The following is a 24328-nucleotide window of genomic DNA, read 5'->3' on the forward strand; positions in this document are numbered from 1 at the left end:
CCACCCCTCCTTGGCTACCCCTTTCTGTTATCTGCCCGGAATCTCTCAGCATTCAGCTTCACTGAGCGCAACGAGAAAGGGACCAAAGCTGTTCATTGCCCACCTTCTCCAATCTGCCACGCATGATTTTTTTACAAACTTCCGTCGTGTCTCCTCTTCCTGGCTTTTTCTCCAAATAAATCCCTCGCTCTGAAAATCATTTGGCGCACACCTCCTGCGATGCCTACCCCAGGCTTTTTGCTGCCACTGAGGAGAGAACAAGTCCTGGTCATTTTCTTGCTCTGCCTTGACTTCTCTCCCTACGCTCCAGAGTAGGAAAACCCGCCTTCTGGAATTTCCTTGCGCATCTCTAAACACCTAACCTGATGCAAGTTAGACGGAGTTTCCAAAGGCGCCCACGCGGGAGCGGGGGAAGGTGGCGGGCGTGGTAACGTCGCCTTTCCCCTCCTCTTCCTCCTCCTCCCTGCTTTATAACCCTGGGTGCTCTCTAGAAAATTAGAAACCGCGCTGCAGCCAGCCCAGGGAGAGGGACGGAGAGAGAGGAAGAGGAACTATCCCGTCATCCCCGATCCAAAGTCAACCAGAATCCGCTGTAAGTCCTTCTTGCCCCGCTCCCCAACTCCTGATCTCAGGGCTGGGCCCTTCTCTCCCTCCACGTGGCTGATCTCAGACCGCCTTAAGGGGGTCGCCAGCCCCTCTTCCCCTCGCTGGTCGACTTCTGGATCCGCCTGCCTTGCGCTCTGCTGGGAGCCCGGGAGCTTGTTGTAAACCGAGCTCTCCGTTTGGTCTTGTGCAACAACAAACTCTCCAAGTTGAGTCCAGCCAGGACTTGTTATTTTTCGCCCCTCTGGCTGATGCCCCCCCGATGAACTGATGCCCTTCTAACTGCAGCCTTCACAGGCTCATCCAAAATTTGCCCCTGGAGCTCCCGGAAGAGGGAAGAGGGTGACTGGTGTAAAGAGTGTTGTGTCACTTCGTTGCAGCAACAATGTGTGAAAATTAAATTAAGCCGGGCAGGGCTGGGTTTGGCAAGGTCTGTGGTGGTTTGCTGTGGAAGCCTAACCGTGTCTGCTCAGAAGTAGAGCCCACTGAATTCAGTGGGGCTTACTCCCAGGTAAGTGAGCTTAGACTTGCAACTGTAGGCAGTGATGGTCACAGCTTTGTTGTTGTTGTTGTTTAGTCATATAGTCGTGTCCGACTCTTTGTGACCCCATGGACCAGAGCATGCCAGGCACTCCTGTCTTCCACTGCCTCCCGCAGTTTGGTCAAACTCATGCTGGTAGCTTCGAGAACACTGTCCAACCATCTCCTCCTCTGTCGTCCCCTTCTCCTTGTGCCCTCCATCTTTCCCAACATCAGGGTCTTTTCCAGGGAGTCTTCTCTTCTCACGAGGTGGCCAAAGTATTGGAGCCTCAGCTTCAGGATCTGTCCTTCCATTGAGCCCTCAGGGCTGATTTCCTTAAGAATGGAGAGGTTTGATCTTCTTGCAGTCCATGGGACTCTCAAGAGTCTCCTCCAGCACAGCTAGATGCTGCTTTTGTATGTGTGACTCGGGCAGCTTGGGGCGGAGGACCTGTGACCCCCTTGATGTTGAACACCCATCAGCCCCAACCAGTGTGGTCAGTGGGGGATGGTGGGAGTTGTAGTCCAGTTACATCAAGCGGGACAGAGGTTTCCTACCCATGGTGTAGCTATTGCACCCTGCAAACCAGATGTTGGTGCATCTGGATCTGGCATACAGCTCCTGATTATGGGACTCTGGTGGGACCTAAACTTTGAGACGCATTGACTAGCATTTCTGGGTTAGACTGTAACTCATGTGAGCAGAGCATGAGACTCTTGATCTCAGGGTCAAAGGTCACTCCACTGCAGGGGGGGTTGGACAAGATGACCCTCGTGGTCCCTTGCAGCTCTACAATTCTCTGATTCTGTGATCCAAATTGGAACTCCTGCTCAACTCAGAATAGGCACAGAATAGACAAGGGCACAGAGAGGTTTCCATGCAGACTTTGAGCTTGTCTCACACTGTTGACGCTAGTTCACAGTAATGTCAAATACCGTACCTCTTTCACATGTGACACGGACAAGCACGTGTGAGACTCTCGCATGCTCTGTGTGTGGATCGTGTGTGTGGAATTCTGTCGTCTCACTGATCCTAAGCATTCTTACTCACAAGCAGACCTGGCCAATGTTTTATGTTTGCATTACTTTATTTAGTATAAGCAAAGAGCAGTTTAAGCTTATCAGGAAAATGACTCAACAACAGGGAGTTTCTTCTATTGCACAGGCTTTAAAAAACATAATCTGCCTCAGCTCTTCCGAGCAAACCCGATGAAAAGACCTTGAGAGTCGTTGTTTTGCACCTGTTGAGAAGAAAGAAAGAAAAAGTTGCACCCTTTGAATCCAGTTTGCTCACAGGAGAAGAGAGTGGGCTGGCATGCTTCTCTCAGTACATGGCCAGGTCTCAGGAGCCTCTGATGCCTTGCTAAAATAAATGCAAAGCACCCAAAAGAAGATGCTGTTAATAGGTTTGGATTTACTAATCCGACAACCTAACCAAAGTAATAAGAGCCAAGCACAGTCTAGTGCCTTTCCTATTCCTAAAAAGCTCTTATGTAAATGGCGCATTCATTTCATGACTTGGAAATCAAAAGTGCTTTATGGCACTCATGTCCTGCTTGTGGATTTCCTACTGTCAACTGGCTAGCCACTGTGAGAGCAGGATGAGGGACTTCTATAGAAGCAATCATATGGGGGTGGGAATCTGGATGGCTGTCTGTCTGGGATTCAGTAGTTGCAAGGTTCCTTTTCTGAGCAGGGATTCTGTGGTTGCAAGAGTCTCACACTAAGCAAGGAGTTTGACTACATGACCCCCTAGATTTGCAGTGTCCAACTGGGTGATCGTGTGTGTGCTCCTACTTTTTATACTCTTTATTGTGCAATCCCATACATATTATATGCTCAGAACCCTTTGAGATCAATGCATCTCACTCCCAAGGAACTGTGAATAAAACTGTATTGCAGCCTGGATTATCTTAAATCTGCAAATGTACAGTGGTACCTCAGGTTACATACGCTTTCAGGTTACAGACTCCGCTAACCCAGAAATAGTGCTTCAGGTTAAGAACTTTGCTTCAGGATAAGAACAGAAATCTTACTCTGGCGGCGTAGTGGCAGCAGGAGGCCCCATTAGCTAAATTGGTGCTTCAGGTTAAGAACAGTTTCAGGTTAAGAACGGATCTCTGGAACGAATTAAGTACTTAACCCGAGGTACCACTGTATAAGCAAAAGGCATTTCCTTTTCAGTTTAGGAAAGTACCGTAAATGCCGCCAGCTGTTTGCCTCAGAAAAGTTCCGTCTGTAATCAAATAAGTTGTCCCTAATCCAAAACAGATGACTCGCATGAGCAAAGGTTTTGGAATGGGAACAATGGTGGGATTGAAAAATGATTTAGGGGAAAACGGAAACCGAAACCGAAAGGAGCAGCACTGGAAAGAGTATACTGTATACTGTTAACATATCATAGCAGGTGCTACGCTGGGCTCCTTTGGGAGGAAGAGCAGTCGACACATGAGATAATGATAATAAATAAATTTAATTGTACACTTAGCATGTGCAATTTAGGAAATCTACGGTGTGCCATTGGGAAACCTGATTTCATTCTGATTCAAATCAACTTCCTTTTTTATAATGATGTGTTTGCAAACTTTAAATCAGTGTGACGTAGTGGTTAAGAGCAGTAGACTTGTAATCTGGTGAACCGGGTTCTCCACATGCAGCTGCTGGGTGACCTTGGGCCAGTCACACTTCTCTGAAGTCTCTCAGCCCCACTCACCTCACAGAGTGTTTGCTGTGGGGGAGGAAGGGAAAGGAGAATGTTAGCCGCTCTGAGACTTCTTCGGATAGTGATAAATCCATATCAAATCCAATTTGATATCAAATCCGAACTCTTCACTTCATCAAGGCAATGCAAAGATTTTTAAACTAACACACTGTACATAATCCTTTAATATAAACATGAAGTTTAATCAAGCAGCAGGTGGTATATTTAGTTGTCCATAGACATGCTTACATGCATCGTTGTTTAGGAAATAGACGGTGTGCCATTGGGGGAACTTGATAATAATCAATTGTTCAAATCTGCTCCCCCCGTTTTTTTTCATGATGGTTTCTTAAAAAATAAATTGCTGTTTTGAATTGCCTTAAAGTTTTCAAGCCAACTCACCCTGCTTTACAAGGTCCCCGTGCATAATCCTCTACTAAAAAACACTGAGATTCCTGCATTGCAGGGGGTGAAGCTAGATGATCCTGCGAGTCCCTTCCAACTCTACAATCATATTATTCTGTGATTCTACCAAGTAATAATAAATATCATGTGAAAAGGGAATTCTGGAGTGCAGTTTAACAAAGGGAGAATTGCATGGTTTCCGCTATCCTTCTTGGGCAACATAAACTTGGAAAATTATACAGCCATTGTTTCTGAAATATAATTAGTGCTGCATCAAAGATGTATGCCTCCCTAGAGACGGCTGTCTAGCTTCCGTGTCACCACTAAAATAAACAGGAGAGTTTGCCTGTTTAAAAACACATTATTCCAGAAACCGTGCCATGTGACCGTTCCAGTGGCAAGGCTGCTGTCACTCACATGTCCCTGAATCATTTCTTCTTCTTCTTCTTCAAGTAATTGAACACTTTTTCCACTTCACTGGAAAATCTCAAAAGAGTAAAATAAAAAAAAGAAAAACAAACTCTGCTGAAGTCAGTGACAAATGTTCCATTGGGACCAATGAAATCAGTTGGCGCTCACTGTGATTTTTCCATGAATTAGTGTGGGGGAGATTATGGCCACTGCACAGATGGACTTTCCCTTCCTCTCCCCCCCCCCCATGCAGCCCCCACTCTCAAAGTGTTCCAGAGCATTATTATTTTTTTAGGGGACACGGGAGCTGCAGAGAAGGGGAAACCCATTCTGATAATAATGGTGTCCATTCCACTGGCAGACCCAAAAGTATTTTGCACAAAAAACTCAAGTGGAAAGGGTAGCCTTGTCTCACACTTCACAGTCCTCTCTATCTGAAGGGCCACCTGGTCCATGTGCGGTTTAAAGATAAAGAATTGTGGGGAGGGAGAGCAGATGGGCTTTGGAGTTGGGTACCAGACTGGGCACGTACACAGCTCACTTGGCCACACTCTTCTCCAATATGGTAAGATGTGTTCCTATTTCCATGATAATAATTACTTCAAAATTTACATCTATATACAGTGGTACGTCTGGTTAAGAACTTAATTCGCTGTGGGTTAAACCCCATCACAGGGATTCAAACCACCGACCTTCTGCTCGACAAGCCCTAGGCTCTGTGGTTTAACCCACAGCGCCACCCACGTCCCATCTGAAAACATAACAAACCATTAAACATTAAAAATACCGTTCAGATGTCTGCTAAAGGTTGAATAGTGACTTATCTCCTTGGCTCGGGGGTTGCATAACTCCATACCCTCCAACATCTCTCCAATGAAAATAGGGACATCTTAAGGAAAAGCAGGACATTCCAGGATCAAATCAGAAACTTTGACGGCATCTATAAATCCGGGACTGTCCCTGGAAAATAGGGACACTTGGAGGGAATGAGAACATCACTCAGATAAGTGAACTTGTATGTGTCGCAAATGACACGGTGTCCACTAAAAGTGCTGTTGTGCTACTAAATATTTAAATAAGTATCAGCTTTTTTCACTGTTTTATTAAACACAGGAGCTGGTCACTGAACTCTTCTTCCTCTGTCTAACCTTTGACCATTGGATGGTTTTCCTTTTTGGCTTCTTGAATGCAAATCCTTCAACCTGACAACTTCTTAATTGTCATTTGCAGGCTTAGAAGATGATGGGAATGAAAATGTTCACCATATTCTCTAGCGCTCCTGTAAAAGCTGAGGATTCAAAATCTAAGGTCAAAAGTGAGGACCCCAAGCCTTCAACGTCTTCCGAATCAGAATTTGACTCCACGTCAATCGAATCCTCGACAGAAGAAGCTCCGCCGAAGGACAAGGTGAAAACTGAAAGTCAAGGGTTGCCTTCGAAAAACAATGCCACATGCCATTGTACTCCTGAGCAAAATAACAAGAAGAAAAAGAAGAAAATGAAGAGGGGACTCCTTGATGGTCTGAAGTACTTTGCACTTGGGGAAAACAGAATAAAACCCTCAAGACCAGAGAAGGACCCTCCAAATGAAAAGGAAAGCAAACCAGTTACAGGTACACTATGACCACCCCGAAGGACCACCTGCCCCCAACATAAATTTGTCCATCAATTAAGATTCTCTTCTGACCAAATTTATTGGTCTCTTAGAGCAGGGGCTTCCAACATGGTCTCATGGGCGCAACGGTGCCCTTTTACATATGTTTCCAAATGTATAAAATACATTTAGAAATGCATACTCAGAGAAAAGAATGTTTTATAAAAATGTTTTCTCGTATAATAAAGAAAATGCATTCAAAAGCATGTACAGTGGACGCTGGGGTTATGAATGTGATCCGTGCAGGATGCACATTCACAACCCGTGTCTGCGCGTGTGCACATGAGTGGGTTGCAACTCAGCGCTTCTGCGCATGCGCAACCGCCGAAACCCGGAAGTAACCCATTCTGGTACTTCCAGGTTTTGGGGGTCCGCAACCCAAAAAAATACAACCTGAAGCGGCTGTAACCCGAGGTATGACTGTACTTATATACGTATTTAAATACAGATTTTTCTGCAATTTTTTTAAAACCTAAGACTGATGCGGAAAGAGGATAGGACAGAGTTATGAATGAACACACGTGAACTTGGCATGGGCTGATCCCTCCATCCCTGGGTATCAAGAGTATTGATCCTTCCTGTGTCACTGATCTAAAAATGCAAGAGGAGAAAGCAATAGAGCCCATGCATGGCAAAAAGAAAGCTAGAACATTAGGGGAAATCTGCCAGCTCAACCCTTTGCTTGCTTTGCTCATTTTCTACTTGCAGGGAATCATAGACTCAAGGGGAGTGAGGACTCATTAGGACCCACAGCTCCAGGTGTTGAAGCTAGAGGCAGGAAGCAGTTTAGGTGTTTATGTGAACACCCCCTCCAAGATCTTGCAGCCTGCCACATTGAGCGTTTTTAAGTGCTTTACATAAATAAGCAAGGAACCACAAATGCGTTCGCCAGTGGTGAACACCACTTTTGCTCTGGGAGAGCTCAAAGAGCGACTCTTCCCTTCTCCCAGACCTGGAGAAGAGTGAGGGCTCTCCATGATGCCAAGCTCTCAGAAGCATAAGAGAATGGCACTACCAATTCTGCTCTGAAGGCACTTAGAAAACTGTGAGATTCCTTGTTTTTGTTTAGTCGTGTCTGACTCTTGGTCCGTGACCCCATGGACCAGAGCACGCCAGGCACTTCTGTCTTCCACTGCCTCCCGCAGTTTCGTCAAATTCATGTTGGTAGTTTCTAGGACACTGTCCAACCATCTCATCCTCTGTCGTCCCCTTCTCCTTGTGCCTTCCATCTTTCCCAACATCAGGGTCTTTTCCCAGGGAGTCTTCTCTTCTCATGAGGTGGCCAAAGTATTGGAGCCTCAGCTTCACGATCTGCCCTTCCAGTGAGCACTCAGGGCTGATTTCCTTCAGAATGGATGCGTTTGATCTTCTTGCAGTCCATGGGACTCTCAAGAGTCTCCTCCAGCACCATAATTCAAAAGCATCAATTCTTTGGCAATCAGTGAGACTCCTTGCTCTCCTGTATATATACCCAGGGCACTCCCATTGCTGGTTTGTAAAGGCATGTGCTCATGACATGAGCTACAAGCCGCCTCTGTCGTGTAGTTTCTTGAGAAATAGTGTGTTTTGATGCATTCCGCCTAAAATCAGCTTCTATCCCATATGAAAACATAAGGCATATGAAGCCATCCATGCCCTCTATCTGCCCACTGGTGTGGACGAAGAGTAGGCAACTTGTAAATACATCCAGCCACACTGAACATTATAATGATAAGCAGAAGTGATTTGAAATGCTGCAGCAGCATCGACTTTGCTGTGTTTTAAGCTAGTGATGTGTACACATCCCCAGTGTACACCAGGGTTTCCCATACTTGGGCCTCCAGCTGTTTTTGGACTACAACTCCCATCATCCCTAGCTAGGAGGTCCAGTGGTCAGGGATGATGGGAGCTGTAGTCCCAAAACAGCTGGAGACCCAGGTTTTGGAAACTCTGGTGTACGCTAAGGCAGGAACTCAAACACCCACCCCAACTCAGGCATGACAGTCCCGCGTTCACTGTCTTGAGCTCATTGTAATGTCTGAAGACTCCCTTGGCAGAGGAAGAGTCCTGGCAAGATCACATTCTCTCTGGCTACCAGTTACTGGAAACAATAACATAATTTGCTGGAAACAGGGACAAGACATCTATCGTTTCTACTCTCAAATTATGAGCTGTGCATACGTCTATGGCCTAGGACCCTCGTACCTACGGGTGCGCCTCTCCCAGTATGCCCCACGGAGAGCCTCAAGTGGTCCCAGGTCCTAAGGAAGTTAGATTAGCTTCAACCAGAGCCAGGGCCTTTTCAACTCTGGCTCCGGCCTGGTGGAATGCTCTGCCCCATGAGACCAGGGCCCTGCAGGATCTGATTTCTTTCCGCAGGGCCTGTAAGACAAAGTTGTTCCGCCTGGCCTTTGGCTTGGAGCCAATTTGATTCCCTCCCCCTCTTTCTTTTTCTTTTATCCTCCTGTGATGAGGCTTTTAATATTTTAATGTTTCAATATTTTAATGTATTTTAATCTTGTTTTTAAGTTGTATTCATTCAACTTGTTTTATTATTGCTTGTTGGCCAGGGTATAAATTATTATTATTATTATTATTATTATTATTATTATTATTACTGCGGGGTGTAAGTTAAATTCATGGACATATGAAATTTGAATCTCCATGTTATTGGGTACCAAGTTAGTCTTCCTTTTGTTTTGCCAGCTGACCAAATCAGGGAGCTGATTAAAGATCAAAGATTCTTCGAAGCCAGCCAACATCTCCTGGCCATGGAGAGGGACTGCAGCAGTGACTCTGGCAGCAAGCGCAAAGAGGACCATGTCGACCATCAGAGTGAAATTGAAGATCTCTTTGGGCTTTTGAAGCAAGAGGTCCTCAGGATCATCCGTTCGTCCGTTAGCATCGCAAAGGCTGAGCCAGAACTCCTGAGGGATGCAGTGAGGACAGTAGCAGAACAGGTGGAGGAGGACAGGAGATGCACGTTGGAAGAAAAGGCATCTGGGAAAGCTGCGCATTGCCGGCCCAGAAGATGGAAGGACGAGTGGAGGAGTACGGTCCAGGAGTCCGTAACCGACAGAATGAAGGAGCCTCCGTTTGACAGCAACGAGGGCCTCTCGACAACCGCCCACAGCTTCCTGCACATGGGGAAGGCTATGAAAGATGACCTGATCACTGTGGTGAAATACATCAAGGGCCATTACCCGGAGGACTTCCAAGTGTGCAGCACCTATGCGCAGTTCTACCACAAGTGCTTCTCTTCTCAGATCGAGATGGTTGCCCAGTTCGAACTGGGCAGGAAGGACACTTATCTCCTCCTCACCTGGGTGCAGAATATCTATCCAAAGTAAGTAGCAGTTTTGCCCTGTGTCCAGGTTACGCTGCAAGTCTGGCCAGCCCAAAAGCAGATAGTGTGCCTCTCTGTTCACTGGCTGAACCGTTTCCTCTTTCCCACATCTCAAATTCTGCATCGAACACCACAGGCAGCTGGTTCATAAAGAGTCAGACCATTAGTGCATCTAACTGTCAGTTGCTCTCAGGGCTTCAGACAGAGATATTACTCAGGTCTACCTTTTGCATAGGGACGTGGGTGGCACTGTGGGTTAAACCACAGAGCCTAGGATTGCCAATCAGAAGGTCGGCGGTTCGAATCCCCGCGACGGGGTGAGCTCCCGTTGCTCGGTCCCTGCTCCTGCCAACCTAGCAGTTTGAAAGCACGTCAAAGTGCAAGTAGATAAATAGGTACCACTCCAGCGGGAAGGTAAACGCCGTTTCCATGCGCTGCTCTGGTTTGCCAGAAGCAGCTTAGTCATGCTGGCCACATGACCCGGAAGCTGTACGCCGGCTCCCTTGGCCAATAAAGCGAGATGAGCGCCGCAACCCCAGAGTCGGCCACGACTGGACCTAATGGTCAGGGATCCCTTTACCTTTACCTTTTGCATGAGAAGAGTGTGCTCTACTACCGAGCTATTCTGGACCTTCCCCTTTACACTCTGCACTCAAAATGAGTTGTGCTGTTGACTAGGCTGTGGCTCAGAGCATCTGCTTTGCATGCAAAAGCCTCTGCTTCAACCCCCAAGCTCTCCAGGCAGGGCTGGGAATGTGCCCTGTCAGAAATCCTGGAGAGGCTCTGTCAGTCAGCATAGACAGAACTGAGCCAGATGCCCCAATGGTCTGACTCAGCAAAAGGCAGCTTCCTATGTTCCTCGAACCAATAAAAGAGATGGAGAGTTGCTTGCTTGTGCTCAGTTCACATCCTTTAATGCTGAAGGAACACTGCAGAAAATGGAATTGAGGAATGAGATTCGAAAACATGTTTCGCATGTTTACTAGGGCTTTCAGGCCTTCTTTTCCCCACACCCTTAAAAAATGCTGGTTCTGAAGGTTAAGGAACTGCAGAAGCAGAATTTCAACAATCCAGGCATCCAATGAAATGTAGGCATGTTTGGGGGGGCGGTGTACAATGCAGGAGAGGCTGAGCCAGGGCAAACAGGAACTGAGCAGAACAACTTCCTGTGCATAGTCTGATCTAGTATATGGATCATTCCATTGATCAGAATGGGGAGACAGGGCTCAAGTGACTGTGGCACGTTCTGCTGCCGCATATTTGGATGCTTTTGATGGTGATGATGAAGGAAGGTGAGGACAGGTAACCTCACCTAGGCCCCAGGTCACCCCCCACCAAAGCAGGCTCAAAGCTTCTCAAAATCATTTTCTCAGCAGCTAAGCATCAGAAACATTCCGCTCTGCTGTAACAAAGGTAGAGAACAGTCCATTGTTTCTCAGGCCTTTCTCATGTCTTCTGGCCTTGCTAAAGAACCACATTGCAACTTACTTTCTGTCCAGGAACCATGCCAGAACAAGAGATTGAAACATATCTGAACATGCTGAAAACCCCTTGGCTTCTCACCCGCCCCCCCTTGCCTGGGAAGGGTGCAAAGAGTCCACAATAGTCCCAAGACAGCTTTCTGTTCATGCTCAGAGGAACTCCTGAGGGAGGAGAAAGGGGGAGGGAACTGGAAAGGGGTATATATGCTTGTGCACATGATTGTGAACTCATGCATGCTTTTTGTGACTTATCACACTTGCTCCTTCTACCAGTTCATGGATGTTAGAAATAAAAGCCTTTCCTCCGAAACTATTCCTTGAGTGTCTGTTGACTCCCACTTCCCTTTCCCAGGCGCAATATTTTTCCCACCCGAGGGCAAAGCCTCATAAGGCTACAATGACAAAATATATACCGTGTTTTTCCTTGTATAACATGCCACCGTGTATAACATGCCCCCTATTTTTGGGGAACCAAATAAAGAAATCCCCCATATGCACTATCCATGTATAAGACGACCCCCTAATTTTAAACTTGAAAAAATAGGGGGGGGGGAATATTGTCTTATACACGGGGAAAATACGGTGGGTGGGTGTGTGTGACACCCATTTTGATTCTAATGGGAGTCATTAAGCAACGGTTTGCAGCGGCATGGGGGTGTGGCTAAACATTTCAAATATTTCTGGTAACCCAATTGCCACCAGGTCAGGTTCGAAATCCTTGTGTTAATTCGCAAAGCCCTATATAACTTGGACCCAAAGCTCCTTACAGACTGCCTGATTCCTTGTGTTCCAACTTGACCACAGGGGTCTTTCCATGGGGCACTTTTGGGGATCTCACATGCCCCTGAGATTTGGCTTCAGTGTGACAGGCCCTGTTTCCCACAGGCATCAGGTTGGCCACTGTGAGAACAGGATGCTGGACTAGATGGGCCCTTGGCCTGATCCAGAATGTCCTTATGTCCTTATGACTACAGTGGTACCTCGGGTTATGTACTTAATTCGTTCCAGAGGTCCGTACTTAACCTGAAACTGTTCTTAACCTGAGGTACCACTTTAGCTAATGGGGCCTTCTGCTGCTGCCGCGCCGCAGGAGCACAATTTCTGTTCTCATCCTGAAGCAAAGTTCTTAACCCGAGGAACTATTTCTGGGTTAGCGGAGTCTGTAACCTAAAGCATCTGTAACCTGAAGCATCTGTAATCTGAGGTACCACTGTATTTCACTTGAACTCCAATTCCCTTTCAGGTTTCTTGTGTGTTGAAAAGCAGTTCCATTCTTAACGAGTCCTTTAAAATCCTTTCCCCACCACTGTTTCAGTGCCTCATGCAAAGTACTGTGCTTGAGTCCCCAATAAAGAATTTGCTGGGATCAACTGTTTGCTCAAGGCTGTGAACAAGTCAGAAATGTAAAAACACTGGCTATACAACGTAGACCGGCTTCACATTGGAGCCAAGTATTCTGTGGCTATTCAGTCAAGTCTGCTTTCATATCTGTTGTTCTTTGGGAATCGGAATAAGCAGCTGCCATGAACTGCAAGGGATGTGAATGTGATCTTCTTTTGTCATTTCAGTGAAATCAGAAACCACCCCATTTTAGTGAAAGACTTAGACCAAGCCCATCTCGGAAGCCTTTTGCCACTCAGGCAGATCAAACAGTTTGAAGCGGCGTACCTGACTAACGAAGTGGTAAGAGGCCTGTTTGTTTTTTATTCGTAATCTGTCCAGGCACTGTTACAAAACGGTTTTTGTAGTCTACCCAATTTGTGTTTGAGGAAATAAGAGTGCCTTTTCACTTTCTGCTATGTTTATCATGGCCCCTATTGTGTTGTAATAGGAGATCCCGAAGTAAGAGGGTGTGTCATACTATATAGGAGTTGGCCCGGCCTTGTTCAAGGCAGGCACAATTGTCCGCTGATGTGAGTCCAATCATAGCTGGTGCTCAGGGTAGGCTCAGATTCTCTGCGCTAAAATAATGTGACCGCCTAGTACCCACATTCCTACGGGACCACCTCTCCTGGTATGCCCCACCTTAAAGTCCACAAATGACAACATTTTGGAGGTCCCAGGTTTCAAGGTGGTTAGATTGGTCTCACCTAGGGCCAGAGCCTTTTCAGTACTGGCCCCGACTTGGTGGAACGCTCTGTCACAAGAGACTAGGGCCCTGAAGGACTTGACATCTTTCTGCAGGGCCTGCAAGACAGAGCTGTTCTGCCTGGCCTTTGGTTTGGACTTAGTCTGACCCTTATGTTTCCCTCTCCTTATGGTTTTGATCTATGGGCTACTTTTAAAATGAGGCTGCATTTTAAATTGCATTTTAACCTGTATTTTAAATTGGTGGTTTTTTCCCCTATTATGTTTTTAATGTAATTTTAATGGTGTTAGCCACCCTGAGCCTGGCTCTGGCCGGGGAGGGCGGGGTATAAATAAAATTTATTATTATTATCATCATCATCTTGTATGTGAAATGAACGTATGTGTTGCGGGGGGGGGAGGGGGGAGAGAAAGAATTGTGAGATGGACCATTTTGCAAAATGCCTTGCAAACCTTCTCCCAAGCACACAGGAGCTTAATTTGAAGCAAATCTCTCTCTCTCTTTCTTCTTTTTCCCAACTATCCATGTTCTATTTTTGTTAGTGGTTGTGGAAGCAGGGATTATTTTTTATTCTTCTTCTTTTTCTATGCCACTTTTTGTTCCAAAGCGGCTTACAAACAAAAGATAAAAATAACATAAATCGTATGAAATACTTAACAAATCATCAGTAAAACAATCCCAAATCCCAAATAAAACAATTACCATCTATGTAACACTATTAACAAAACAACTAAAAAATAAGCTAAACATCACAGTTACACCAAAAATCATATTATAGGATACACAAAGTACAACAGCATTCATATCTATAAAACAATATTAACAACATTAACAAAATAGCAACAAAACAAAGTGTTGAATTTGTACATGTGCTCTCCCCTCCGCCATGACTCATAAACTTTCATTCTATTCAATGCATCAAAATACACCTGCATACAAATGCCACCTTTCTATGTGAGAATTTGTGGTTATTCTTGGAAGAATTTTTTTAAATGGGGTTTATAATCTGCCCTTCACCATATATAGTTCCAGGCTAGGGAAACACACAATAAAACAGGAAATAACAACACTCTAAAATCAGTATTCCGAACATTAAATGATAATCATACAATCACAAACAACATTCCATGTGAGCAGGCAAACAAAAGACAGGTGAAACAGCTCATAGAGGCAAATCTCATTCCTTCCCAAAGGGGACAGCTGAACAGGTGAAGAGAAGGACAGGGCTCCTGGCCCTTTAATAGTTGTGTAGAAGCTACTTGTACTGAAATGTCCCTTTCTATGCAACTAAATGTGTAGGAGTCCTGCCCTTTTTTGCATCTGGCCAACTTAAAGTTGAATTCTGGACCTTAAGACCCTTCAGACACTTTTGATTGGCCCTGCAATTGGTGACACTGCTGCTAATCTGTGTTTTGGTGTTTTCTTCTTTCCTTATATAGGATGCTGCTAAACGCTCCCTGGCTAACTGTCTGCAACTGGAAGTCAAGAAATGGGCAGAGGGAAACGAACCACCAAAACTAGCTGGTCACTATCACAGTGAACTTCATATAGATGCCATCCAGGTAATAAAATATGTGCATACGTGTGTGTGTGTGTGGTATATATGAAATACACACAGAGAGAGAAATACACAGAGTTACACCATCAGCTGTTTGAAATAAATGCTTTCCTTCTGCATAGGGAACTTATCTCACTTGCCCTTGCCTGAATTAAAATTTGGATTTAGTATTATGTCAATCAATCTCAACAGGGACACGGGTGGCGCTGTGGGTTAAACCACAGAGGCTAGGACTTGCTGATCAGAAGGTCGGCGGTTCAAATCCCTGTGACGGGGTGAGCTCCCGTTGCTCGGTCCCTGCTCCTGCCAACCTAGCAGTTCGAAAGCATGTCAAAGTGCAAGTAGATAAATAGGTACCACTCCGGCGGGAAAGTAAACAGCTTTTCTGTGTGCTTCTCTGGTTCGTCAGAAGCGGCTTAGTCATGCTGGCCACATGACCCGGAAGCTGTACGCCGGCTCCCTCGGCCAATAAAGTAAGATGAGCACCCCAACCCCAGAGTCGTTTGCAACTGGACCTAATGGTCAGGCGTCCCTTTACTTTTAATCAATCTCAACAGATCCTGGAAGTCAATAAAATTTGTCCCCTGAGATAGGGAAGGCCTCCCCCAAAAAACCCTCATCTTAGAAGGCCATATTCTACAGATTTTCTGCAACAGGAATAAATGCTATTTGACTGTGCCACCTTAAATTTATCTGATTAATCTCTGTTACATTTGCCAGTGATCAGCTGAGGATATAAACTGCATGGTCAGGCCAGAGAGGTGACATATCTAGAACGAAGTGAAACAGAGTCCCACCTTTGATGGAAAATAGCAGTGAAGCAGGGGGCAGGAGTTCCCATCCTCTTCCCTTTTTGTCCCTCCCTCCTTCCTGTCGCCATTTTCCTTTATCCCCTATGTGCTTCTTATACTGCACAGCCACATTCCCTGATCCAATGCATAGCTGGATGCACTTGAGGAACGCTGGAATAGTGGATTGAGGACCTAGGATGTCACTTCCAACTCTTACGATTCTAAATCCTGTTAAAATCAGTGGGAAGTGAAGCACAATTCTGTGTATGTTGAACGGGACTTACTGCTTGCCATTCAACCATCTGAGTTTGCGCTTAGAGGGAATGAGAAGGATAGCCGACCTAAGACCTTCGGATGAAGGGTGTTGCGTGTTGAGGTCCCCAAGCCACCCCAATAACTCACACATCACACATAATTTCTGTTTAAGGTTTTTGGCATAATTTTGGCCACAACTTTATTAAAATGCAAGCAATGTGAGTGGTTGCTTAGGCATTGGTTGCGACTATATGACCCCGCAGGACGCGGGTGGCACTGTGGCACTCAGTCCCTGCTCCTGCCAACCTAGCAGTTCGAAAGCACGTCAAAGTGCAAGTAGATAAAGAGGTACCGCTCTGGCGGGAAGGTAAATGGCGTTTCTGTGCACTGCTCTGGTTCGCCAGAAGCAGCTTTGTCATGCTGGCCACATGACCCGGAAGCTGTAACGCCGGCTCCCTCGGCCAATAAAGCGAGATGAGCGCCGCAACCCCAGAGTCGGTCACGACCGGACCTAATGGTCAGGGGTCCCTTTACCTTTATCTGACCCCGCACGGGTACAGACTGACATTTGCACACCCGCAAAGTCAGAAAGGGAAAACATTTTGGGGAGAAATGAAGCTGGGCACCAGACCCTCACCTCTCCCCGCATGCTCCCAGAGGCTTGTGCGGCCCAAGCCCAATGCCAGGGTTCTTGGACGAAAGCATGGCCCTGGATTCCTCTAACGGAATTCCCTTGCAGCACCACCATTGGAGGGGTAGGCACTTACCCCTCCACCAACCAATTTTTTAACCAATGCCTAACTGCAAACCTTACAAGTTGTGACGATTTGCTAGGCAGTAGGCAAAAACCAAATGGCTCCTGCCAATCAGCCAAATGGACAAAATTCCTACCAAGCCCCTGCCCCAAAAGCAGGCGACCCCATGACAGGCATAGCAAGGTCAAGCGCAAAATCCCCAGTTCAGGGAGAGTGGGCGGGTGATCCGGTGCACGCAGCAAAAGAGAAAGCCCAAAGCTGCGTGCCTGATATTTAAAACCTTTGAGCCCAACCCACAAATTGGTAACATCGAAATCCTCCCAGAAACACAAGTACCCAATCACAGCCTGTGGCCATCCAAACAGATCTGCCCAGCAACAGGGGGGTGGCCTGCTAGACCCCACCGCAACACGTGCTCTCTATTAAGGAGAACACACTGTATACAAATTTAATAAATAAAGAATGATCATAGAATCTGAGCAACTGAACACATGTTGCTTGAAACCACAGGAGGGGAGGCTGCCACCGGTCCATCCATGCCTCTGTCTGTAGAGCATGTGGCTCTCAATCTCAGGTTCATGGGTTTGAGCCCCATGTTGGGCAAAAAGATTCCTGCATTGAAGGGGGTTGGACTAGATGACCCTCAGGGTCCCTTCCCAGCGCTGCAAGTCTGTGGAATCTTTGGAATCCAGGCCACCACTGTTCTTATGTTCTTAACTACGGATTGCCGGATATTAAAGTAGGAGCTGCAGTGCTGACTCTTGGAATTTTGTGTGTGTGTGTTTTTTTAGATTATCCACAACAAACAGAAAGAAGCTGAAGGCATTTCCGCAGAGCTTGGCAAGCAAATGTCAACGCTGGTTTTGGAAGAGCTCCTGGCCTTTCTGCAAAGGTAGGGTAGCAAGGTCACGAAGGAATGCGTTTCAGATCATGTCAGCGCAGGCTCTGAATCAGATAATAATAAATAATAATAATTTTTATTTATACCCTACCCTCCCCAGCCAAGGCCGGGCTCAGGGCGGCTAACAAGCAATAATAAAAACAAGTTGAATGAATACAACTTAAAAACAAAATTAAAATACCACATTAAATATGGAAACATTAAAATATTAAAATGTAGCCTCGTCACAGGAGGAGAAAGGAAAAGAAAAAAGAGGGGGAGGGAATCAAATTACAGACAGAAAGAAATCAGATCCTGCAGGGCCCTGGTCTCATGAGGCAGAGCGTTCCACCAGGCCGGAGCCAGTGTTGAAAAGGCCCTGGGCCCTGGTTGGGGCTAATCTGACTTCCTTAGGGCCCGGGACCACTAGGGTGTTGCTATTTATGGACCTTGAGGCTCTCCGTGGGGCATACTGGGAGAGGCGGTCCCGTAGGTATGAGGGTCCTAGGCCGTGAAGGGCTTTAATGGTCAAAACCAGCACCAGATGCCAGCTTTCTCGATAATAAATTTTATTAGTTTTCGATTACCATAATCCAATAATAGCCGAATTATATCAATGCCGAATTATATACAGATGCCAACTTTCTAACCCTTATCTCAATCCCCCACTGGCTCTCTAGCTACAAGAAGGCACTGGACATTTTCATGAGGGAGAAGAAGAACAACCAATACTTTGAAGCAACAGTAGTTACAAACATGAACAGTTGCTTGGGTTTTCGGTAAGTAATGAATGGCAACGCTATCGTTTTGCAATACACATAGTGGGAGGGTCAAGTACATGGGAGCTGTGAGAATTGGGACTGATGGGAATCGAAGTCCAAAACATCTGGTGGGCACCAGCTTAGCAAAGGCTGTCACAGGGGGTCAGCCAGACTTAATTTAGGCCGGAATCCCATGTTTCCCCATGGCCGGTACTGGGTGCCTCTGCAGACATATCAGTGACTAGCATCTATAAAATGATTCATACTTCAGTTGTCCAACCCAATTCCAGAAGACGGAAGCTTTGTTTATGTAATGAATATGGTCAAACGGATGAACGTCACCAATGCTACAGTGCCATACTACATCCCTGCAGGGTGGGTTGCAGTGTTTCAGTGGAGACCCAATTATATGTAGTTTTTTAATTCCTATTTTGAATGCAAATAAACATGCAGCTTCCAAGTACCATCTGAAAAAAGGCACAACCTTCCTTTCATAAATAGGAAGGAACACTTTCCCTAATATGGTTTTCCACACCAGGCATTTTAAGGGTGCCCCTGAGCACATGCAGAGTGGTTTTGTGTTGTTACATAAGTTACAGGGAACCAGGCAGAGGGCCTTCTCGGTGGAGGCGCCCACCCTGTGGAACGCCCTCCCACCAGATGTCAAAGAGAAAAACAACTACCAGACTTTTAGAAGACATCTGAAGGCAGCCCTGTTTAGGGAAGCTTTTAATGTTTGATGGACTACTGTATTTTAATATTTTGTTGGAAGCTGCCCAGAGTGGCTGGGGAGACCCAGCCAGATGGGTGAGATATAAATAAATCATTATTATTATTATTATTATTATCATTATTATTATTATTATTATTATTATTATTATTATTATTATTTGATGTTGTATATTGGCTAAGAGGAAAGCTCCACCTCTGTCATAAATCCATTAATTTAGTTTGCTAGGCTTACATGACAAGGTAAGGGGCCCTGTGGCACTTTACAGGCAAGCAAACATAATTTGTTAATGATTGGGGGGGGGGTTGCACCATTGCTTAGGAATTTGATGGCACTGGGTTTATCTGCATTCTACCAGTATGGCTCATGGGACGCAGATGGCGCTGTGGGTTAAATCACAGAGCCTAGGACTTGCTGACTCTCAAAAGATCGGCGGTTCGAATCCCTGCGACGGGGTGAGCTCCCATTGCTCGGTCCCTGCTCCTGCCAACCTAGCAGTTTGAAAGCACGTCAAAGTGCAAGTAGATAAATAGGTACTGCTCTGGCGGGAAGGTAAACAGCGTTTCCGTGCACTGCGCTGGTTCGCCAGAAGCAGCTTAGTCATGCTGGCCACATGACCTGGAAGCTGTACGCCGGCTCCCTTGGCCAATAAAGCGAGATGAGCGCCACAACCCCAGAGTCGGTCACGACTGGACCTAATGGTCAGGGGTCCCTTTACCTTTACCTTTACCAGGATAGCTCAGTTGGTAGAGCAGGGACTCTTCATCTCAGGGTTGTGTGTTCGAGCCCCGTGTTGGGCAAAATATTCCTGCATTGCAGGAGGTTGGACTAGATGACCCTTGGTGTCCCTTCCGACTCTACAATTCTATCATTCTATGAGTTCATCAACTGCCGCTGCAAGAGCAGAGTTAAAGGCAGCAGGTGACACCATGAAACAATGGCAGGACAAACCACAGCTTCTTTCTTTCTTCCCTCCAGGTCCCACGCTGAAAAAACATCAGGACAGGACTATATCCGAGTGAAAATTGTTAATGCCCTTAGTGACATTGAGACCGCTGGCTGTGATGTGCTCGTTCAATGTGTGGTTCAGGAACTGCAGGTAACCCTACAGCTGCGTGATACACCTCTGGGTTTGCCCTGTGGATAGCTCAATCAGCAGAGCATGAGACTCTTAATCTCAAGGTTGTGAGTTCGAGCCCCACGTTGGGCAAAAAACACCTACAAGGCAGGGGGTTGGACTAGATGACCCTTGAGGTCCCTTCCGACTCTACAATTCTGTGATTCTACTACAGTATATTGAAGGTGGCAGAACTGCCGCTCCTAGGACAACACCACTCAGCCAGTTAAAGGGTGTGCATTGAAAGAGGATTAAAAGAAATAACTCACCACTCTGGAAACTTATACAGAGGGCAGTATAATAAAATTACAAAACAAATTATAACGAATAAGGCGTCCAAAAAGGGCAGTAAGAACTTGGTTCTTGCTTTTCTCCTCCCTTCTGCCATTCATGCATCAGGGCCGGAGCATCAACCATTGGCCAATATTTTTTATTGTCTGAGGCAAAGGGCATTGAAATATACTCGGAGTCGAGTGCGGATTTCATGTTCTTTATTCAGCTCATAGTGGTGAGGAGGAATGGAAGTTCCCCCAAAACGTCTGCTTTATATACCTTATTTACACAATGGGCCCCACGTGATTGGCTAATTCCGGGATTCTCCTGTAGGCCAATCAGGTTGCGGATTCACTTCCACCTGGAGCTGGATTGGGTGGCTCCTGTGGACCAATCAGACTGCGGCATTCTGAGTACTATTGTTCTAGGACTAATCAGACTGCTGCATTTTGGATCCTATTCAACTCAGTACATAACAGGCAAGATGGCACCCTCTCCTTATTCCCACTGTACCAGTGGCTAAATCTCACTTCAGCCCTGACAGCACTTCAGAATATCATCCTCCACTCTACTGACAGGCAGCTTAGTCTCTGTCCTCCAACAGAGAGGAGCAGCCCTGGGGCTTAGGAGGAATAGCGGGGAGGCTGCTATTGCTGCCGTCCCCCAGCATCTGCCGCCTAAGGCAGCTGCTTCACTTTGCCTAATGATGGGGCCGGCACTGCCCACAAGCCTGGAGAAGGTCAGCCTGTTCTTGCCGTTCCTCTTCGCCACTGCAGCCGGCTTGCTCTGCTGCCTCTTGATCTGGTGAGGAAATGGGATGAGCAAGGAAACAACCTTACTGGATGGAAGTGAGACGGAGCTTCCACTGCCTGCTTGCTCATTGTCTCTGTCTGGGAAGCAAGTTGTCGCAAGGTGAGGCAGAGGAGGAGGAGCTGGCAACAACAGACTGATGGGGAATAAGACGGAGGGTGAGGACCTTCTTGCCCAAGGCCTCCACCCCAAATCTGGAGCCAGCATCACCAGGTGAAAAAGAGGAAGGGGTTCCTGGACCTTTAATAGCACCTGCTAAAATTCCCTCTTCTGCACAACTCTTAACAGTGCAGGAGTCCTGTCCCCTGTTTGCATCTGGCCACCCTTGTTGCATAGAATCATAGAATCATAGAGTTGGAAGAGACCACAAGGGCCATCGAGTCCAACCCCCTGCCAAGCAGGAAACACCATCAGAGCACTCTTGAAATATGGTTGTCAAGCCTCTGCTTAAAGACCTCCAAAGAAGGAGACTCCACCACACTCCTTGGCAGCAAATTCCACTGTCAAACAGCTCTTACTGTCAGGAAGTTCTTCCTAATGTTTAGGTGGAATCTTCTTTCTTGTAGTTTGGATCCATTGCTCCGTGTCCGCTTCTCTGGAGCAGCAGAAAACAACCTTTCTCCCTCCTCTATGTGACATCCTTTTATATATTTGAACATGGCTATCATACCTTAACCTCCTCTTCTCCAGGCTAAACATGCCCAGCTCCCTTAGCCGTTCCCCATAAGGCATCGTTTCCAGGCCTTTGATCATTTTGGTTGCCCTCCTCTGGACACGTTCCAGTTTGTCAGTGTCCTTCTTGCGATGGACCCAGCCTGGAAGGAGAAGGATCAGTGAGAATTGTCTGAGGTTACTGGTTGCCCTCACTGGTCACCAATCTTAGTAATGTAGCTTACCATATTTTGAAAGACTTTTCAGCTCCTTTTTCCTAATGTGCAAAAGTAGCAAATTGCAAATGTAGGAAATTCTGTTCCAAAACCTGAACTGTTGCTCTTGTGTTGAACTTTCCCCCAGCCTATTTTTAGAAAGTTTACCCAGAGAAAATGGGCTTCCTGCACTGATATTATTGATGAAATCATAGCAACCGCCATACATCATGTTTCTACGCTGAGAGCTCTCAAAGACCCTCTTCGCCAGGTAAGCTAATGAAAAGGAGGAAGTTTTATGTTTTTTCAAAGACCGGCACTTGGATTAATCAGTTCCTGTAGCCTAAGGCTGAAAATGGGCCGTACAGTGGTACCTTGGTTTAAGAACAGCTTAGTTTATGAACAACTTGGATTAAGAACGTTGCAAATCCGGAAGTAGGTGTTTTGGTTTGTGAACTTTGCCTTGGAAGCAGAACATGTTCCGCTTCCTGTTGAGTGTGTTCCATTTGCAAATTGAGTCCCCCACTGCTATGGGAAAGCACGCCTTGATTTGAGAACGCCTTGGTTTAAGAGTGGACTTCTGGAATGGATTAAGTTTGTAAACAAAGTTCCAAGTTAAAACACTTGGAACTGTTTAAATTGTATTGTTTATGGATAAATTTTGATGTATTGTTTTCGATATGGGCCAATGGCCGCAAATTAAAGAATTTCAGAATTTCATTTGTAAACAAAGGTACCACTGTAGTTTATAAGAGAGTTTAAAACTGAGAAAGGCTTTGTTTTTGATGCTGTACGCACACAGTTCCCTTATGTATGAGTGTAGTGCACCGTGTAGTGTTGGAGAAATTTAAAAAGGCTTCCTAGACTGGAGGTATTGCTCCCAGAAACCCAAAAGAAAAGGGTGGAGAAATATATTGAAATTCAGGGGAGAACTGAAAGGCTGAGGAAAGGGTTTAAACCACCCTTTGTTGATGTTCTGCAGGGATCCAGCATTCACAGTTCTAGACCTTCTGCCGAGCATCTTAAGTTTGGTTCAAAGAAGAGACCTCCTCCGTTTCAATTCCTTGGCCTACCAAACCAGCTGCGCTCACTTATCATTCTCTACTGCTTGTTGTCCTTGACCTTTTTTCAGTTTCAGAAGCTCAAGGGCTTGACCAAACCACAAGAGCCCTTTTCCTTTGAAAGCTTGCTTTTCGTTCCAAAAAGCCAATGTAAACTCACAAGGGAAGGGTCATGCATTCAAATTTCCTACTTTTGTCTTCTTAAAATAATCTACCCAGCTAATCGAGTTAATTATGAGAGCCAACAGTCAACGTGCAGCAGGAACTCTTGAGGGGGGGGGGAGTTTATGGTTCCCATCTGATAGTTCTTATGCTTTGTACATTGTTCGCGGTCATAACTCACTCGATGTTTATTTTTTCTGAAGTCTTTTTGGAACAAATTATGGCCTATTAAGAGAGCCCATAAGCTAACATGGTTACAGTTCAATAACACCCCCCCCCCAAAAAAAAGGTTTTCTGCATTTCAGCTATATAATTTAGAGAGGAGATGTTTCGTTGCTGCTATCATTAAACAAATGGGAACAAAAATTCTTTGCAATCCAGTACAGATCACTCAGATCATCTTCCAGTAAACCCCAATCTGCCTTTTACCCATTCCTGCTCTAGATAATTATAAAAACCAGTTTGTTTTCAGAATAACCAGTTGGACAAGTTTGGAAAGTCTTTCTCTTGGTATTTTTAGAATTCAAGCTATATTGATTTGTGTGTGTCTTCTCTATCCTTCGTCTGATCGCAAAGGACTAACTACTTGCTTCTTTTGCTGTAGGCTGTCGTTGAGAAAATCCACTTCTTTCTGGTCCAAGAGTACATTTCAAGGCTTATGAAGAAGAAGGTTAGCTTGAGGACCCCAGAACTGCAAAAGAACTTGTCTGAGCTTGTCCAACAGCATGCCTCCATTCTGTGCACGTTTTGCTTAGAGAATGTAAGTCTTGTTTTTCACCATGGGCTTTTCGGTCTCAACATGCAGCCCCTGACATTTAGAAGCTACCGCTGCATGCTGTTAGGGATAAGGGAGAAATGTGATTCAGTTTGCATTTAAAGATGAACCCACCTAATTTTCACTTTCTGAAACAATGCACAAAATGAAGCACAGCCATCCTTCGGTGTATGGTTGGGAATAAGCCTTGTTTGACATCCTGACTACTGTAATTCGCTCTACGCGGGGCTGCCCTTGAAGCTGTCCCAGAAACTCCAGCGGGTGCAGAATGCTGCAGCGAGGCTCCTCACGGGGTCTCTGCCATGGGAGCATATTCACCCAGTGCTTTTCAAGCTGCACTGGCTCCC

At 45.9% G+C, this 24328-nt stretch overlaps 1 protein-coding gene across 1 annotated transcript in view; it reads left to right on the top strand.

Annotated features, from left to right (window-relative positions):
• The first annotated feature begins 466 nt into the window (after positions 1 to 466).
• Positions 467 to 24328, top strand: part of TNFAIP2 (TNF alpha induced protein 2) — a 28958-nt gene continuing 5096 nt past the window's right edge. The window contains exons 1-10 of the mRNA XM_083436439.1: positions 467 to 592; positions 5870 to 6251; positions 8978 to 9617; positions 12667 to 12781; positions 14627 to 14749; positions 17338 to 17438; positions 18107 to 18205; positions 19896 to 20016; positions 22132 to 22254; positions 23811 to 23966. Of these exons, the coding sequence (XP_083292565.1) occupies positions 5879 to 6251; positions 8978 to 9617; positions 12667 to 12781; positions 14627 to 14749; positions 17338 to 17438; positions 18107 to 18205; positions 19896 to 20016; positions 22132 to 22254; positions 23811 to 23966 (1851 nt within the window). The 5' untranslated portion in view covers positions 467 to 592; positions 5870 to 5878. The remainder of the gene's footprint in view (positions 593 to 5869; positions 6252 to 8977; positions 9618 to 12666; positions 12782 to 14626; positions 14750 to 17337; positions 17439 to 18106; positions 18206 to 19895; positions 20017 to 22131; positions 22255 to 23810; positions 23967 to 24328) is intronic.

Source organism: Podarcis tiliguerta (genome assembly GCF_965153285.1).
Source record: "Podarcis tiliguerta genome assembly, chromosome: 1".
In the NCBI taxonomy this organism is placed as follows: Eukaryota; Metazoa; Chordata; class Lepidosauria; order Squamata; family Lacertidae; genus Podarcis; species Podarcis tiliguerta.